General features: G+C 38.4%; 1 protein-coding gene across 1 annotated transcript in view; it reads right to left on the reverse strand.

Moving 5' to 3' along the window:
* Positions 1-18863, reverse strand: part of PRTG (protogenin) — an 87465-nt gene that overhangs the window by 47063 nt on the left and 21539 nt on the right. The window contains 4 exon segments of the mRNA XM_040601518.1: positions 571-729; positions 1883-2020; positions 2340-2473; positions 3464-3608. Coding sequence (XP_040457452.1) covers positions 571-729; positions 1883-2020; positions 2340-2473; positions 3464-3608 — 576 coding nt within the window.

The raw sequence follows: 18863 nt of genomic DNA on the forward strand, positions 1-18863 counted from the left end.
GCCCCTACAAATGCAACGACAGCCAAAACAACAATAAATTTTCCACACACAAACCTCTCCCCTCAGGGCACTCAAATACATATACCCACACAGAAAGGATGTTCCATGTAAACAAAGTACATTTGTTTAAAGGTACATACTAGCTGCAGAGATAGCAACATTTCTACACATTTTTTGTTCACGCGTTTAGGATTATAAATAAATCAAACTCCAGCCTACGACATACTGCTCACGAAACATACATACATATGACATATTTTTACTTTGTTATGCAATTCTTTTCTGTGCTGAAAGCCTGTCTTCTCACAGCAAACACTGCACCTGGGCACCTCCAAGTGCAATTGAATTGCTAGTTTGTAACTCTGATGTTGAGTATCTCACACTTCTCAATTAAGCCAACAGACAGAAGGCAGCAGCCACAGTTCTGTGAAACATTTCATCTCTGCAGTCCCTACAGCCCTTGGTGCACTACGCTCGAGATAAAAATTCAGCCCAGCACATAGCACTGGTCAAGACAGACAGGCAGACGTGGGATGTTGAAACACACTGTGGAAGTCAAAGCAGGCTCACCCAGCACAGTGAGAGTTGCCATTGCTACCGTGAAGTTTCGTGTGCCTGGAATAGTGGCTCGACAGGCATACACGCCTGCATGCTGCACCTTTACATCAGAGATCATGAGGTTCCCATTGCCAAGGACACGGGTATTGAAGACGTCAATGGACTTATGGTCTGTTTGAGAGAGCAGGAGAAGCATGGTTACAAGGCTGTTCAATGTAGCTACATAACTTATCTAAACAGGGTGGCCGAGGCAGTAAGGGTGTAGATTAGAGTCAAAGCATACAAAGGGAGATCACTGATGAGCTTTCAGAGGTTTCCATTTTGCATTTGCTTTGCTTTTCACTAGTTAGCTAACCATGCAGGTAGCTGGGTCTCATCAATTGGTAAATGGTTTATATATGAAATTCACCATCAAAGCTAAAAAATTAATGCCTTTTTCCCAGTTAGTGTCCCCCCAGTTGCCCTGGCACTATGACTCAGTTTGTCACTACCAATATCTACATCATCTTTACAAACAGAGATCATTTAGCACCCTCTGAATTATGCTGGGGATAAAATGAGTATATCTGATTACTGTATATTTTCTTCTATTTTCACAACAAATGCTCTATGACTGTTAGGTAACTTTTGTCTTACTTGTTTGTCTGTAAGTCAACCAGGAAAGATACGTTTATTTCTCACACTTTCAGAAATAAAAATGCAGGAAAACTTTTCATGATTTGCTTCCACAGGTACAGTCCTGACTTTCACATTTAAGTACACGTCAGAATAAAAACAGAGGTAGCTTTCATGGGAAAATGTGATGCACTGATAAATATTATTGTTATTATTGCATTCCCTCTCTTCTCCCCTTCCAGGCAGACTACTTGGGGTTTGACTATACCTATCTATAGTGCAAACAGCCCCTTAACACAAGGTCCAAACCACATTCACAGAGTGCATCTCGGAAGAAGGAGAAACATTCACAGGATTGTTTCGTAGGATACAACCACCCCAACCTGCCCTAACTCACTACTGATTCTAGTCTGAGTCACAGACCCCTGGATGTCACCACCCTACCCAGCACCTTGCCCACCCCGTGCTGGGGGCAGTGCAGGATTGACAGCAGAAGCAGGGAGTCCAAAGCCTCAGAAAACCTCAGGGCTTCTTAACAACAGTATGGCAACATGCAACTAAAAGCATTTCACCTATCTTACCCTAACCTACTAATCGTTACTTACTACTCGAAGCCTCAGAACAGTAACCTAATTGCTGAAATCCTTTCTTTCCGGTTTCACTTCCTCTCCACAGGCTGAAGGTCATGTGCTGCAATTTTAAGACTTACCTAACCGGCTCCATGAGATGATTGGCTTTGGATTCCCTGTGGCTACACACTCCAGTATGACAGTTTGATGAAGAGATGCCGTAATGTTTTGAGGACCAGCTATTATAGATGGCTTGTGAAAAGGCTTCAAGTCTGAGGCTTTGGAGGGAAAAAAATATTTTAAAAAAACATCAAAGAAAGTGAGAACAAGTCACCAAAACCTCAATTAAATATGACACAAAATGTGATTTCTTTTTTAAAGGATCCTTAAAATTAAATTTACACTAAAGCCTTATTTCAGTAATTGTGGAAACTTACACTGAACAGTATTTTAGCCACAAGATACAAGCAAGCAAAATTATTATTTGGGCAAGTGGTTCAGGGGACAGTTACAGCTCTTCAATGCATGTGTCTTTGCTATAATGTAAGAAAAGAATATAATGACATTAAAAAAAAAAATCTCATATGGTGCAAGTACCTGGAATAACACTCAGCACTGCCTCACTGCTTTTACGTCTATTGGCTACCGTTGTGGCAACACATCGGTAATTCCCAGCATCCTTCAGTTCAACTCCGTAGATCTGAAGAACTCCCGTAGGTAGAGCAGTTATCCTGTCACAGAAATAAAAAAAAAAGAAATTTAAATAAACGTGCAACCTGTGAACACCATCATGGCATTAACTACTTGATTTACAGACAGCCATTGCTACACTGACCTGGGAACAGCACGCTGGAGACTCAAAAACATTCTCTATACATGACTCACGCCACATTTGTGAACTACAGGTGAGATTACCCCCAGCACCAGGATGAGAGCAGAGGAATTCACTTTCAACAAGCAGATCTTTCTCACCCTCAGAAGCAACCATCCCAACCTCTAGCCAACTACTGCATCCACACTATTCAGACTGGCTGATTTTTGGCCGCAATTTCTGATATACTGGCATAACTGGTGTACAGTTCCCAGAAACCCTCCCTATGGTTTGAATTCTCATGTTTCTCTTTTTACCTCCCTTTGCAAGCTACGTACCTTAGACATACAACAAAAGTTACATGTTGAGAAAGATGGAAGTACGTTCAAGAATACAATCGGGACAGGGAAAGAATCTAGCAGGGAGCAGGCTGCATGCTTCAAGTTAATAAATTCAAGATAAGTCCCCCTGTGCAGAATTTCTCTAGTGTGAAATGTTTTAACTCAATTTTATGTACACATAATTCTGTATTGGCCCTCTAAAGAAAATCAGGTCCAGCATCAATTCTTCTGTGAAAGCAATCCTGCTAGTTCAAACCACCCCCACAGCCAAAGTCCAATTATTCTGCATCCCACAGCAACTCCCATTCCCAAGGAGGACTTGCATACAGAATCCACCAGTAAAAATTCATACGTCAGTGATTACTGTGTAGACAATAGCAGGTGACTCTGGTCTGCGCTCCTAACACTTACTTAAAGTTGATTAACTATTACTAGCTATTTTAGACATACTATACACATGGAACCTTTTTTATGTAACGGCATTGCAAGTATTCAGATTCTCTTCTTGTAGCAGGCTCAAAATTATCACAGAAAATAAATTACATTCCAAAATGTCTAACTCTACATACCTGTCCATGACTAAAGGTAAAGTTGTTCGATTCACTTCCCATGTCACAGTGGCAGGAGGATTTGCTGTTATCTTACAGGCAAATCGAGCTACTCCACCTTCTTGGACCTCAGTTGAAAGTGGCTGGACTTCAAATGCAGAAATGGCTAAAAATAAGAGAACACAGAATTAAAAGGACTAAAGCAAGTAAAAATTCCTGGCTCCAGACCATAGATCAACTTGCAAAAATACCCAGAAATACTTCAAATAGTCCTCTTTTCTACATGCAAAGCAAAAGAAGATGAGTCTAATTACCTTATCAACTTCACACAACAGCACAGTCTCATTGTTCAAAGGTTTACTTAAAATAACTTTGCTTTAACCTAATTCAGTATAATAATGTTTCAATGAATATGACATTCTCAAATAGAACTAAGCATACAAACTGACTGGCATGCAGCTGGCAAGCATATTAATTAACTAATGAAATTCATGTCAATTCAACTAGTTTAGGATTGGCCCCACTATGCTTAAAAAAAAATAAAAATTGACTGCAATAGAAAATTTCCAAAACAACATTAATTCCTGACAATCATATTTTAGTCTTTCAATAATACTCACTTTTGTAAAAGCACCTGCAGAGTTGTACAAGTTCATGTTTGATAAGAAAAGGGAATAAACCCAAAAAAGATCTTAATATAAGTTTAATCACGTAAAACCACTTCCATCCCAAGAGTCCGAGTGGTCACCAAGTAGATGCCTGACGCACACAGTGTCAATATAATTTTGAGCATGTACAACTTCAGGAGTTCACAGAATTGAGACAATCGAAGTGGCAGATCATTATATACCTTACAACTAACAGACACTTAAGAAATTGATCAGTAGTTGGATTTCTCAGAAAATAAAACCCAAAAGGGAAAGGAATGCAAGACTAATTGCTTATCTACTGCTACTTACAACAAAACTAACAGAAAGAACAACTCTTCAGAGGCAGCTCCTTTTGGGTAACTCAGAGAACAATTCCACACACATTTCCATCCCCTGTAACTGCAGAGGGAACCATCTCTGCATAAACTCAATGGTACTGATTTGTTGGTTTTTTTAAAAAAATCAGATTTCAAATAAATTTATACTCTTGTATAAATTATACAGAAACATGATTTCAATAGATAAATCAATATTAGTAAGTTACTCATCCCTTGACATTCAAGTTTTGTGTTCAAAGAATTCCTGTTTTACTTGTTTATTAATCGAAATGGGTTTCATCCTATTTACCATGTTTGCAATGCCCTTCTGCATAGAAGACACATCCAGTACTGATGCACACGAAGCACTCTAATGAATGTTCCTCCCCCTCGACATTTTAGTACCGTTGCATAGCATCAATAGATTGATATTGGAGTATGAAGGAGATACAACATTACCTGGTTGCTTTTTCCTCCATGCACAAATTTAATTCCTAACATGGTCCTAACTACATAGCTTAAAGATTCCTATTACTAGTATACCGATTTCACTTCCTAGATCAGGATAAATCCTTTTTTTTTTTTTTATTTGCACTGTGTTTCTGTAGTTGCATCAGCACAGCAGGAATGAGTGTTCCTAAATACACCAGCAGAGTGAACGTATTGCAGCTTTGTGAACAGACTTCCCGAAAAATGTGATTAACAAAACAACGGAACCACCTTGTACAGCAAAATCACCTGAAAGCCATTGCAGCTGCATGATGCAAACACCGTGGCCATCGGAAGCTAGGTCTGGCCCCTCAAACGTGATCCAGACTCCCAGGGCGCAAGCAGAGATGCTCCTGGTATCTGTTTTTATGACCAGTGGGTTCCCACAGCCCCAGCACACCCTGAAGTCTGTTCCCTACACACCTTCACCTCAGAGGGAACTACCCTCTCTCACCAGCAGAATTTAACCCAGTTCTCTACGTTCCACTTTTTGTTCTTTCTTTCACTTTTGAGCAGTACCAGGTTCAAGAACAAACAAGCAAAACAAATCCCACAACTTGCATAAAGACGTTACAACAGAAGTCTTACATTTAAAGCCTATGGGGGAGACAGGAAAAAAGGTCTCTTCTTAAACAGGTTTTCTTTCAATTGCTAAGAAATCATTAGAAGAATAAAAAAGAGACTTAATAGTTCTTTGCCTACCTACAGAAGTTCGACTTCACAGAACAGAAAGATTCAGTACAAGTCAAATAATCTGCACATAGCCTGGATTGTTCCCATAACTCTAAACTTTCTGGATTTGCTTTCTGCTGCATTTGATTGCAACCTGACTCTCCTGTGGTTTTCCACCACGGAAGGGGCCGGGGTGGGCAGGAAGGCATCCAGGCTTGTCCGTCTTCCTCCCTTCCCTCCTTCTCCGTTCTAATTCCTCCCTACACTGATTACATGTGCTCACCTGGAGTCAGAATACTATATCCCTAGTGCTATTCTTAACAGATTTTCTAACAAGAAACACAGTGCTTTGCATTCGTCATTTATTTACTGAAAGTATGATGTAGCAAACCAGGCAAGTCTGCTTAGCTTTCACTATAAAATCTCTAGGAATGTAATAAAGGCATAGATAATAAGAACACCACAAATCAATGTAACATGAGTTTCAAAGCTATCACATAGCAAAGCTGCACCACACAGTGGCATAAGAAAGGACCATTTTAACAAGGGAAAAAGGTAATTATACAGTCTTATCAAAGCAAAGCTCTTACACACCTTTAAAAGTTTGATCTCCATAGGAACGATAAAATCACATCCAGAATTTTCTTATATTGGTACAATTATTTAAAGGGACAGAGTGAGACAACAGAAACAACAATATCTGGTTTTCATTTATGTATGTAAAAAAGTTATCTCCATGCATCCAGCACATCACAGCTGAAAATTAAAGACAGAAGTGAGACTCTCAAGAACTACAGAAGAAACTGAGGAAAATTAGTATTTCACGGAGCACAAAACGTCATCATGATAGCAAGCAGGAAAAGACTCAGCTATACTATTTAGAAAATCCAATGCAGGTTGTTAATCGAAGCTGATATTTAAAGAACATTTTGCCAGCTGTGCAGGAACAATGTATTTCCTCAGAAAATTAATCTTTAAAGATAGCAAAAGTCAGAACTACGGAGAAATGCACAAAATCTTCAGAAAAACTCATTGACATCACTAAGCGTGGTTTTCAAAACAAAAAAATCCTGCTTATCTCCCATCTAAATTTATACATTGTTTATCAGTTTAGCTCAATACTTGCTCCTTCTGTATCTTGTTTCTTTACGCAAATCTCTGGTTTCTTCTTAATTCTGACTTTATTTGTTCCAGTAAAATCTGTTTTTACAAGTCTATTGCTGTCTCGTGAAACCTGACCTCTTTGTAACAGGCTTGTTTTCATGGCAAGCGCTGATACCAACTCAGAACCCCAAGAACAAGTCATTAAAGCAGTGCTGTTAAGAGGCCAGAGCTCTATAAAATGGATAAGAAACAAAGTCTCAAGAGACATACGTTGTTCCCAAAAACAACCCTGCAAAACGCAATAAATGTAAGTGCCTTTTTATTTGAGTTTTCCCCCTCTTCTCCAGGCTATTTAATCATTTTGTTCCCAGATTTATAGCCAAAAGAAAACAATTAATGCTACTCCAAGAAGCTGATGCTCCCACCCTTTTTAACTTGCAAGATACCAAACACTGCTTGCAGAAGAAGGAAACAACAGCTAGAAACTGTGTTTACTTTTATAATTCCTGCAATTTATGTGACAGTAACATGTGCTTGTATAGTTACTTCTCAGTATGAATACCTTTGATGGCATAGTTCTGTCCAATAAACTTACCTATGCAGACAGAAGTCAGAGTTCAGTTCTGGTATGAGTTCCCTCATCTAGCATTGAAGCAAACACCCACAAGCTCAAAATCCAAATGATTACTTGCAGACACATGCTGATTAAATCTTACAGAAACACTGCTGGTGTCTCCTGCACCATACACAGAATAAATACCATCCTGAATGCATGCAAAAAAATATTATGCACCTAAACAGGTTTGCATAGATTTAACTATTAAAGTACGTAAAGCTCATGCAGCTCAACCTTCACACCTTTTGTTTGGTTTTTTAAATACAGCAGCAGTCCTTCACTCAATAAAAACAAAATAAAAGAGAGAGAAACAAACAAACAAAAAGGAAACACAACAAACCTACTTCATTCACTCCTGAAATGAAGTCCAGCAGCTCATTCAAACACAAGTCCAGGCGACTTGTTCCCTGACATGCTGCACTTTCTACTCACATGCTTTGTGTCATTAAGTGAATTTTTGAATGAGCTTTCTTAGGAGGCAAAAGAAATTCCAATGACCTACATGTTTATTATCGTTAACGCTTGCTGTTTCCATCACAGCTGAGACTAGCCCAAGACTGGACTGCAACTGTATAATAAATAAACTGGAAGAATGGAAGATAAAACCCCTGAACTGAAACAGTAGCGCAGAATTGGGTTTCATCTAACCAGAATACAGCAAATATTGAGAAACTTCAACACTCCATACTGACCACTCAAGTGCTTCTCAAGAGATAATGGCCACTCAGATAGATGAACTTCTCAGGTGGAAAGAACAAAAGGGCATAACGCCATCTGTAGAACTTAGGTGTTAATGCTATTGAGAATTACACAATAGCCCTAACCCTTCAAATGAAACCAAGAACCTTTTCCTTTTTTTTTTTTTTTTTAATTTGCAGGCGAAGAGGTTTCACTTGAGAAAAAACAAACTTGTATGTTAAAGAACAGCTATGTCTTTTTCCAAAGAAATTGATTTCAGGACAGCACATGACAACCTTAATCTTGAATTTTCTCTTCTTGATCTAATTTTCATGATGCGCCGCTCTCTCTTGAAACAGTATTTCAAAATGCAACAAATATACATGTGTTCATTTTTAGTACCAAAGCCAACTTGCACGTTTTCCTGAAGTTTAGTGTGATTCCTCAGTCCTTGCAGGAGCGAGGCTTAAAACAGATTATGAAAGAAGTTCTGCCATGCCTTTTTGCTATATCAACACATATTTCTGAATGATTTGCTACTCAAATAGCGCACACTGGTCTGGATCTGAGTTGGGAATAACCTTTATGTGAGTACTGACAGATCCAGGCAGATGGCAAGTCTACAGACACATCGCTACTCTCCCCATCTCCATTGAAGCAATTGGAATATGCAGAGCTGGAGCTGTGACTTAATGGGTGGACCTTTGCTGAGTTTCCCAGATGCTAATAACAAATAAAGTATTTCAGAGCTCAAGTTCTGCTTAGTACATACACTTCAGAGGTGAATGTCACACAAATGGAGCTATATGGATAAAGTTTTTCATAACTGTACTGTGAAAGGGTTCTGAATGTGCTACCACAAGCACAGTGATTTCTTACATTCACCCTTAAAATTTTCAATGTGTTGTTTGATCTAGAACTATTATTTTTAAAATGTGAGGTATAAAAATGAGACATTTCAGGAGAAAACAGAACCTGACCTGTAAGGAAAGACTAAAAGAGCTGGGACCTGATCAGCCCGGGAAAGGAACCAGAGAGAGAAGTGACAGCCTTACAAATATACAAGGGCGATATTAGAGAGGACAGGGAGCTATGACTGCCATTAATCCATAAGAACAGAAAAAGCAGAAAGAGGCTTTAGCTCTAGCATGGGAAGTCCAGGTGAGGTTGCTAAATGGAAATATATTAGCAAGGAACAGGCAAGTACGGGAGGCAATACAGTGCTAGCAAAAGGGATGCCTGTGCTGTCACCTACCCACCCAAGGGCAGGGACATGGCTCCTGCCACTCTCCTCACACCAAATGCTACAGCAAAGATCCTTTCACAAAGAAAATAATTTTGTCCGTCAAAAACATCCAGAATCTATCAGTATTTTGGGTTTCTTCCTCAGGCAAAAGACAATTCAGGTATATCTCCATGAAGAGGCTCTTCAGTTTTCCAGCCCTCCATCCCACCCCCACTTTCTGTTTCATTCTTTGCTCTTCAGAGCTTTATCAGTGCAGCACATTTTACATTGATAGGCCCTAAAATCTGTGGAGATAAGATAATAAAGCTAGTACATAAACAAAAGGGTATCTAAGAAAGAGCCAGTGCCAGAGACTGTCAGTCAGCAAAGGGTCCCAACCTCACCCGGAACCACTGCTGCTGGACAAGGGTTGGTTTGTACACCTGCTATTCAACACCTGATGCATTTCAGTAGGTTTATTAATATCCTTAACACATATCCACGCTTTCCTTTCAAGCCAAGTGAGTCAATTAACTTCCTTCAGAGAAGAAAGTGCAAGATGATCAACAGGTATGAAAGGTAGCCTCTGATGCCGCAACAGCTATTCAACTACATCGGGAAGAGGAGGATAGCCCTAACCATTTTTTAAAACAAAAACATCAACCTACTTATTTAAAATGATACATTCAGGATTTGAAAATAAGCTGGAGATCGGTTCTACAGCAACATAAACCTAAACTTCTCAGTCCAAAAAAACCCTGACTATCTTTAACCAGTATAGCCTGTAGCCTACAAATGAGAGCTCCTTTTTTAAGAAAGATATCCATGCAAACAGAACAAGCACAAAGTGCATGGGAAAATCCAAACCTTTCAAAGTAAAATATTATTGCCCTTTTTATTTTTTAATTATGAATCAGGTTGTGTTTCAATTTAAAATCAATAGTTTTAATTAAAAAAAATATCCTAAAGTCAACTGTGGCATACAACATACAATGATCATAGTTCCATACTAAAGTATGGAACCCTAAACACACAAGGAAAATCTCTCCAGATAGCTGTAAAGTCTCATAACACAGGATTTCTAGGATGCAGGTAGATGACAGCTCTTGAGGCATTTAAAATGTCACGGTTTTAGTAAGCTGCTAAGGAAGTAGCTTATACATCAATGCATGTGGAAGCACACAGCTCTGAATGTCATCTAAAAGGATGTGTATATTGCTCAAGGAGTTGGGAACATGCTGCTCCCAGTTCACTAAGAAGTGTGGCTACAGGGCTGATTTAAACTGTCTCTTATCTAGAATGTAAGTTATAAACACCTCCTTTGCATTATTATTTTAAGGCAATATAACATCCTCCCAATGAAGTCACCAAAGTACCAAGAATCTCCCAATTCATTCTGAACATCTTCAGATACTACTAAATATGAATATAAAATAGTGGATATGCCCATATAAAATATGAGCATCAGAGAACTCCAAATTCTAGCCAGGACTGCTTTCAGGTTCCTGATCTGACCTGTCCTTACAATTCACTGTGTCATGATGCACTCAAAAAAATTTCAGTAACCGTTGGCTGCTAGACTAGGACCATACATGTGGACCAGTGTAATGTCCTTGTAGTCTCCTCTCTGAATCTGTTTATGGTCTTTTTTTCCTACTTAAATTGTGAATTTCTTGGCAGAGGGACTGCATTTTTTTCTGCATTTGCTCAATTGCAAGCAAATGCTGTCTTCTCTATGTCCGAGACCATATCTCAGTTTACAACAATCTTAAATCCATTAACAAGGAAGCTATATTTTTTCCTTCCCTCAGGTTCTCTTCCCTTTTTTTTTTTTCTTTTGAAAGTATCCTTTTCAACTTTCTCTTCATTAACACATCTATTATTCAGCAGGAGCATGTATTATTCAGCAGGAACATACTGAACATAGGTGCTACAGTTGATGAAAGGGATTATAATGCTTGGCTTTTCCTTATAGATTCCTGTTGACATTTTTTGGTCCAAATTGTATCTGTTTCCAGCAAAATGCCATGGATAATCAGGTAACTCCACATCACTGGCACTGCCTGCTCTGCAAAAACTCAGAACCTGTGGTGTTGCGGGTCAGTGGGGAAGTGAGTAAGACCAAGACCATAAAAGAAAATTCACAAAGTGTCATCCTGACTTCACCCAATGAATAAATTTCCTCTGTTTAAATAAAACAGTATTTTTAAAAATAGAAAAGGAGAAAGAGAATAAATTGGAAGAACTATTATAACTATGTTGAAGTCCCTGTTTGGATTACTGTAGTTAATGGGACCCCTTACACAGAAAAAGCACTTACTTTGCAAGTGAGTACAAGCAGATCAGAAATTGTAAGTAATTCTGGAAAGCAACAAGTTGTCACAGTAGAGGCATTGCTACAGCTGCAGCAGCAGCAGATGAGATCAAGAGGAAACTGAATTTTACCAATATCCTGTGATCAGAGGAAGACAGCAGCACCATACTACAGAATGTGCCTTCACAGAATTATGAGCTACATATGAGGAACAAGCCATCTGTCATCCTCTTCATAAAATCCAGCACAACTGGAAGAAAACCAAAGACAAAGTATTAAAAGAACCAAACCCCCACATACACTCCGTGGAGGAGGAGACTACTTGTTGGATTTTGCTTCTTGCAAAGTATTTGCCTGTAATTGGTCCTTCTCTAACTCCAAGGATCAGACTCAATTTTATCTTATTTTGCTTTTCTTTGAAATGCAACGGTGTATGTTAGCTAGGGAATAAAACATTAGTTCTGGAGTCTTCTTGACCACTCCAGGCATCAGAAAGATTTGCTGCTGAACTACGGACCTCTGGTAGTTTAGCTCATGAATGGAAGCATCTGCAAAGACTTGATCCTCCTTCAGTCTCACTCACTGTCTGCACAGATATTTTCCTCCTATCAATGACTATTGTTTAAGGGAACAATCAGGTTTGAGATGGAACTGAGTTCCATCTGTAAAAGGAAGCGATACCATCCATAACACATTTGGCCCTTTCAGGCACAAAGGAAAAGTGCCAGTTCATTCTGTTATAAAAGAGTAAAGAGAAAAAGACTGTAATTCAGGCAACGTACTGGCAATGGCATTCTTGTAAACTACCAGAGATTTAACTCTTCTGATAAACTGGAAGTATGGCTTTCCTTAAAGCCAGCTGTTATTTTTAATTTCTGCCAGAGTCGTTATGAAAATAAGCCTAACTAAAACACACTTTTTCTATATCCTTGCATTTGAAAAAATATTCTGAAATGGCATAGTTTTGTACTACTACTGCTTAAAACTTTAGTTTCGTATGCTTATTTTTAATTAACAGCCAAAGGTGTATACAGTGCTGAAAGCCTGATACTTAAACTCAGTTGGGAAAAAAATTAGTCTCCCCCCCAAAAAAATCACAAGTATCACGAAATAAATAAATAAAACTATCAAATAAATCACACAGGCTGGTGACATCACTTCAAGATGTTAAGAACTCAGTGAAAAATTTGGGTAACACTGTGTCAGGTGCTTAAGTTTTCACACTAGAATTCTAAAACTGTACTTTTTTTCCCCTCTGTGTTAAACCCTGGCAGTAAATGCTATCACACATTGATGTATTAATGAGCTGAGATAGCCTAAACAAAAAGCAACTGATAACAATAAAACAGCTAACCAAATCGTCCTCTCCTTTTCCCCACATTCTAAAACCAGTGAGGGGACTAAAGTGTCCATAAGTTCATCCTATGCCTCTCCTCAAATTAATGAATTCATAAATTAAGGCTCTCAAGACAGTTGTTCTCACTTGTATGCTTATAAACACCTGTAGTACTGTAGTGCAAAAGGGAGGAGAATGACCAAACCTGTTCCAGCTACTCACATTGCACAAGCTGCATACTCCTGCATACTTGCAGGAGAGCAAAGCAGAGTATTGCACATCATCCTCATCTAATATATAAGGAAGTCTTGATTACAGGTTGAATCTCTAATACCAGTATCCACAGATCTTAATGTCTTTGAACTAACCTGAACCCAACCACACCTTCAGCCCCAGAAAGGCAGTGTGGACTGTAACTTCAACTGCCACCCTTAACATTTCAAACAAGCATTTCCAGACAATTTCACTTCCAAAGATAACATATGTTTAAAAGTATTATTGAACCAGTTCATCACAATTTTAAAATCCATACAGGTGTGTTTGTGTGTAAAGTATAACTGGGACAGCTAAAGAAATCACAGTCTTTAAGCCATGCCACTACACCTCACTGATACCTTGGGAATAACTTTGCTAGAATGGCACCTTGTAGCCTCTAATCCAAAATTAAACCAAATTCTTTTAATGTGTAACAAGGAGATTGCTGCTATTAATCCCTGGCTTTTAATGAGGCACCAACACTAAACTGTTAAGATATAATTTTAGAATCAGTATTTGCTTGAATCTTCTGGGAATGTGGTCACCCCTATTAAAGGGCATCCATTTCACCTTTCTGTCATTTTCCAGCTTCATGTTAGCTCTAATTTCTGCCTCTCCTTTGTTCTATCAAGCCAGTTACTAAGAACTCAGTCTCAGAAAGAAGACAGGATACAAACCTAAGATAAGATTACATGACAGAAACACGCTATTTACCAGTAGTATGACATTTATTTTCTCAATATGAAAAATAAAATCATTTTCCAGGATAACCTAGAGGTTGCATATGAAAAACAGAAGGGGAGGGGAAAAAAAGGATGCAATACAGCTATTACAAAAAGTATTTATTTCAAGGAAGGAAGAGGGAAAAAAACAAGAGAGATAGAATCAAACAGAAGTGTTACATAAGTAAAAGGACTCCTCCAACCACCGTATCCTGTCAGGTTGAAAGCCCTTATTGCCAGGCATACACTTTTTACTACAAACATTGCTACAAAGCAAGCCTTGGTTGGCATCTAAGGTAGTGTTTCTACATACAGAAATATTTCAGTACTTTCCAGGTTCTTTGTTAACACCTTTCTCCAGAAACATCTGAACATGCAGGTCAATAGCTAGGTGAGTGTTTTCACAAGACAAAAAGCCCATGTATCTATAGAAGTACTGTGCTGGCAGGATGCAAACTGTACAGAAAAATCTAACTGCAAATTCAGCCCTAAATATACACTGCCAATATCTCAGAAAAGTCACGAGGTTCTCCTCAAGAACAGTTTTGGAAAACGCCTCTATAATCAACCCAAGTGTCAGTGAAACTACCTTAAAAGAAATGTTTATACCTTGGACTTACTAAAATGAGAGGAAGAAAACCCTTCCCTTTAGCAACTAAGAAAAAAGTTTAAGTTTAAATTCATCAAAACTTTTCTCCATGAAAAATTCTAGTTCTAGACAAAAATGTAAATCTGGGTATGGTAATGAGTCATGTTTCTTTTAGTCTACACTGAAATGAAAAGTAGTCACAGAAGTGCAAATAATGCCCCCTTTTTTAATAAGCTCTATGTTGTTCAGAAACATACAGAACAAAACCCCCACAGCCTGCTGTGTACATTGGAAATATCTGCAAGCAGGGTTAACATTTAGCCTTTTGCCATGTTATTTGTGAAACAGATTACACTGTGTATTTTCACACATACTTCTTAAGTTAAACATATTTCCAGGATAAACCTAATACATCAATTATCTCTTCTTAAAATGAAAACAAAAAGATAAAGGAATGTTCCTGTATGACTTTACCAATATGAAGAAATTCTTACATTGTCATTGTATGAACACCATAGCAGCAGTCTGGAATACAATAGTTCAGAATTGTATTGGAAAAGGAGTCCAGTCTCAGACTATTACTGTAGAGCATTAAAATTAAATAATAGGGAGGTTAAATGAGACTGAAACTGCTGCATTGATTTGACACTATCAATAATTGATATGGGAAACCTATTAATGCCTCTATCCCAAAGATTTTTCTTAACCATTTGCCATTCAGAATCTCCTAGCAGGCATTTTAACATTTTAAAGAAGGTGGACTGGAATTACAGCTCGTACAGAATGCAATCATATTCTACTGTGATTGTTATTCTGTTGCTTCAGAAAACCCTGTCGAGTGGGAAATTGCAGAGCTGCATTTTTAGGAGCCACTAACTTAGCACTACAACTTGGGTTCCTCTTCCCTTCTTACCATTTTTTTCTCCCTAAGCCAAAGGACTGATTTTATCAAAATGGGATGACGCTTTGGGAGCTACCAGCATAGCTTACTGGCATCCAAGCACTTTATGTTCACAGAACCAGATAGTTTGAGCACCAGATATTTAAGACTGCTGACACATATTTCTTCTTTTTTTTTTTTCCAACCTGTTGACCAGTAGCAGTCTTATCCTTGATTTCAATAAGGTTTGAGTCAGGACCTTACCTTAGAGAGATAAGAGACCCTTTATTGAGAAAATACCGTGCCTTCTCAATTCTCTAGCTGATGTGTGTGTTCCTCCACATACTCCACTCTAGCATATATTACTTTGTTGGGATCAAGGAAAGAAGGAAGACTGGAAGGGAGAGGAGTTGTTCTAGTTTGTTTTGCTAATGTTTATAAAAAAAATTTTATATGAGTGTGGAATATGCCAATAATTCAACTGAAAACACAAACCTAACAATACACAAAGTAATACAATTTTTTTTAAGCTCCAAATACTGCAAAAAGCTAACAAGATCAGAAACTTCATTTCTACAGTGTGAAAGACATGTAAGCACACAGAATGACCCAGGTTTGGCCAGGAAATTTGGCATTCCCTATAGACAAAACTGATCCCTTACACCATGCACTTCTCACATTTCAGTTGGCAGAATAGTATTGGCAGGTTATAGGCGAAGAGCAAACCCTTCTGAAGCGTTAGTCTGTGAGACCCTCTCAAAATCACATTTAGAGTTTTGGAGGGACCAGAAACTGCTCCGCACGTAGGGGTAATTACAGAAAGCTTTCACTGATAAATACCAAGGAGATCCCAGATGAAGTACTGAGTGAGGATTTCGACCATCTGCCCTTTCTGCTGTTCTCAATTCATTATCTCTGCTCTGGACAAATCTTCTTCAGGGCCCTGACTGCTAAGCTAAAGGGTGAACTCCTTTGCAGAGCTTACTGCAGTTTCGCCTCCAACAAACTGCCAGTCAATTACACCTGGGAAGCAGTCTGCTCTGCTAAAACTTATGGTCACCTTATTGAAAAAACATTTACTTCTATAGCCTACCATATACTTAGCTCTGCCACTAAAACTAAATAAAGGGAGGTGCAATAGAGAAAGGCATGAAAAAAGGAAGAAACAACAATAGATTTTAATTCTTCCTTTCCTCTCTCAGATTCTTGCCAACATGCTGACAGATATCTAAGAAGTGTAATTTTTAGACAATGATTTCCAAACCAAGATGCAGATCACCAGGAATTATTCTCCATTCTCTGATAAAAAGGGAAAAAAAGGATATAAATCATTAGCTTCTTATATAAAAGTCACACTTTCAAAATACAATGCAAAACTGTTTCTTTATGTATTAAAAGCTTTGCACAGAAGCGTCTATGGTTGTTACCCCTACCAAAAAAAAAAAAAAAAAAAAAAAAAAGGGGGTAGCATTTGCCCTGTCACAAACTAGCCACTACTTTTCTGGTACTGAAGAATGCTATAATCTAAAGGCAATGAAATGGAGAAGCAAAGAGGTCAACAGCCTGAGCACCCTTGAACAAAAGTTCCCTTGGAGATGTCAGCTGCAATCTCATTTGTTTCCTCTAACACTTTCAGGTCCCCTTGCTCCTTTCTTTACAGCTCCTAATTCAGTGGCTGACAGATGATCACTTTAAAAATCTCTGTACAGGAATAACCAAGTCTGAATACATCCACTGAAGATCACTAAACTCTACACCATTTGCGTTTCAACTAGATTCTGTAAAAGTGTTTCTGGCCACACACCGATAAATTTTCACAACCAGCTTCTCAAAGTTAAGACCAGTCTGAAGTTTCATATGTAGTATTTCTGTTCCTGGAAAGTTGGAAGTCAATTCTGGACTAGTTTTTAGGGAAACATACTCATTTACTCTTTCTTTCCTACAGTATCCTCTTATTCCTTCTTTCTTACAGTATCCACAGAAAGTAGTAAAGTACATTCTCTTCTCCACACGCATAATGGAAACTACTGTGAGCAAGTTTCCGATGTATCCCAGTGCAGAAAGCCAAGAGAAGAGGACAACTCAAAAGGGTGCACGCTGAAGACAGTTGACAGGAAAGGAGAAGAAACTCGACAAGGTAAGTACAAATTCCCCCCTACCAGGAAAAACTGAGAAATTTTTTTATTTATTCATGCCTTTTCCTTGTATGTCCTGACTTTCCCAAGTTTGTTTTTGTTTTCATTAAAAACAAAACAAAACTTCCTTCCATTCTTGCAAGAGCTCTTTAGAAGTGCAAGGTTTGAGGACAGTCTCTCAAAGAAAGAATTATCATCTTTGGCTGCTCCATAAAAAAAAAAAAAAAAAAAAAGAAAAGAAAAATCAGGAAAAAAAGGACAAATGAGGCACGTGGCTCTGGAACAGCCTCCCTTTGGTGAGGCAGTTGGCAGTTTTGGAAATACAACCTCTTCCCATATGCATGGCCATCACTCAAGGCAGAAGCCCTACCACTGATACCACTACTCTGTCAGAACTGTCCAGCCCTGTAGATGTGTGTTTTCTAGGCACAGGACACATCAAATGGCACATCAGGCTCTCAACATTTAAACATATGGCTGTCTGTCTAAGCTTTCCTTCTTGGGTAAAACTGTGAATTCAAAATTATAATAATAAGCATCACAATACGCAAAGAGTCTCTATGATACCAATACATTTTTTCAAGGATAAAAGCAATCATTTCATCTCAGGATATATTGTACTTCATGAAAGATGCTCTTTCCTGTTGCTAAATAGGCAGCATATGTTCACCACAAGTTTTGGAAAGCGTTAACCTTAGCAACAGAAAGAGTTCATAATCAGCATGTCTGCTGTACGTTAAGAAAAAACATTGCAACAGTTAAAGAAAATTGGCTCCTCAGAAGTGGACAATCACGCTTCAAAAAGTTCGCTTAAATGCAGAAACACGCATGCAGGAACAGAAAAGTACAATTTGACAAGGTGACTATTAGACTGTACTGTTTCTTCCTCAGGCCACTGGAACAGACACACAATTTGTTATTCATGACATATTAACATAACTGTGACAACAAATGGGATCCTGGGCAGCATCAATGCATTACAGAAAATAACAGGAGGACCCTAACCGGCATACTACCCATCCATGAGTGCCTTATTTTACTGTTTGTTCTCCAGCCCATTGGGTGCTCTTAGAGCCACACCAAGATGATGATCCCGGAGAATTGCAGTGTGGTGGCACACATCAAAATTCCCCAATCTGTGAGGGAGGAAAGTACAAGATAATACACCCAGGTCTTTCTATTTTACTTTGGTCAAATCAGCTAATGATATTGCAACAATGACACTTTCTTCTTCTGGCAGCTACGTGTAAGCTATTTGTACAACCACACATATTGCCTTACTACGCCTCAATCATCTAGTAAAAATGATTTTTAGAAAAAAAAATTAAAATATACCACTACAACCCTTCCCAATGAAACGAGGAATACATATCACCTCAGGAGTTATCACTAGCACTGTTTTAAAGGAAATAAAAGATTGAGGCTTAGAAATATGGGGT

Source organism: Falco naumanni, chromosome 7, assembly GCF_017639655.2.
Source record: "Falco naumanni isolate bFalNau1 chromosome 7, bFalNau1.pat, whole genome shotgun sequence".
Taxonomy (NCBI): Eukaryota; Metazoa; Chordata; class Aves; order Falconiformes; family Falconidae; genus Falco; species Falco naumanni.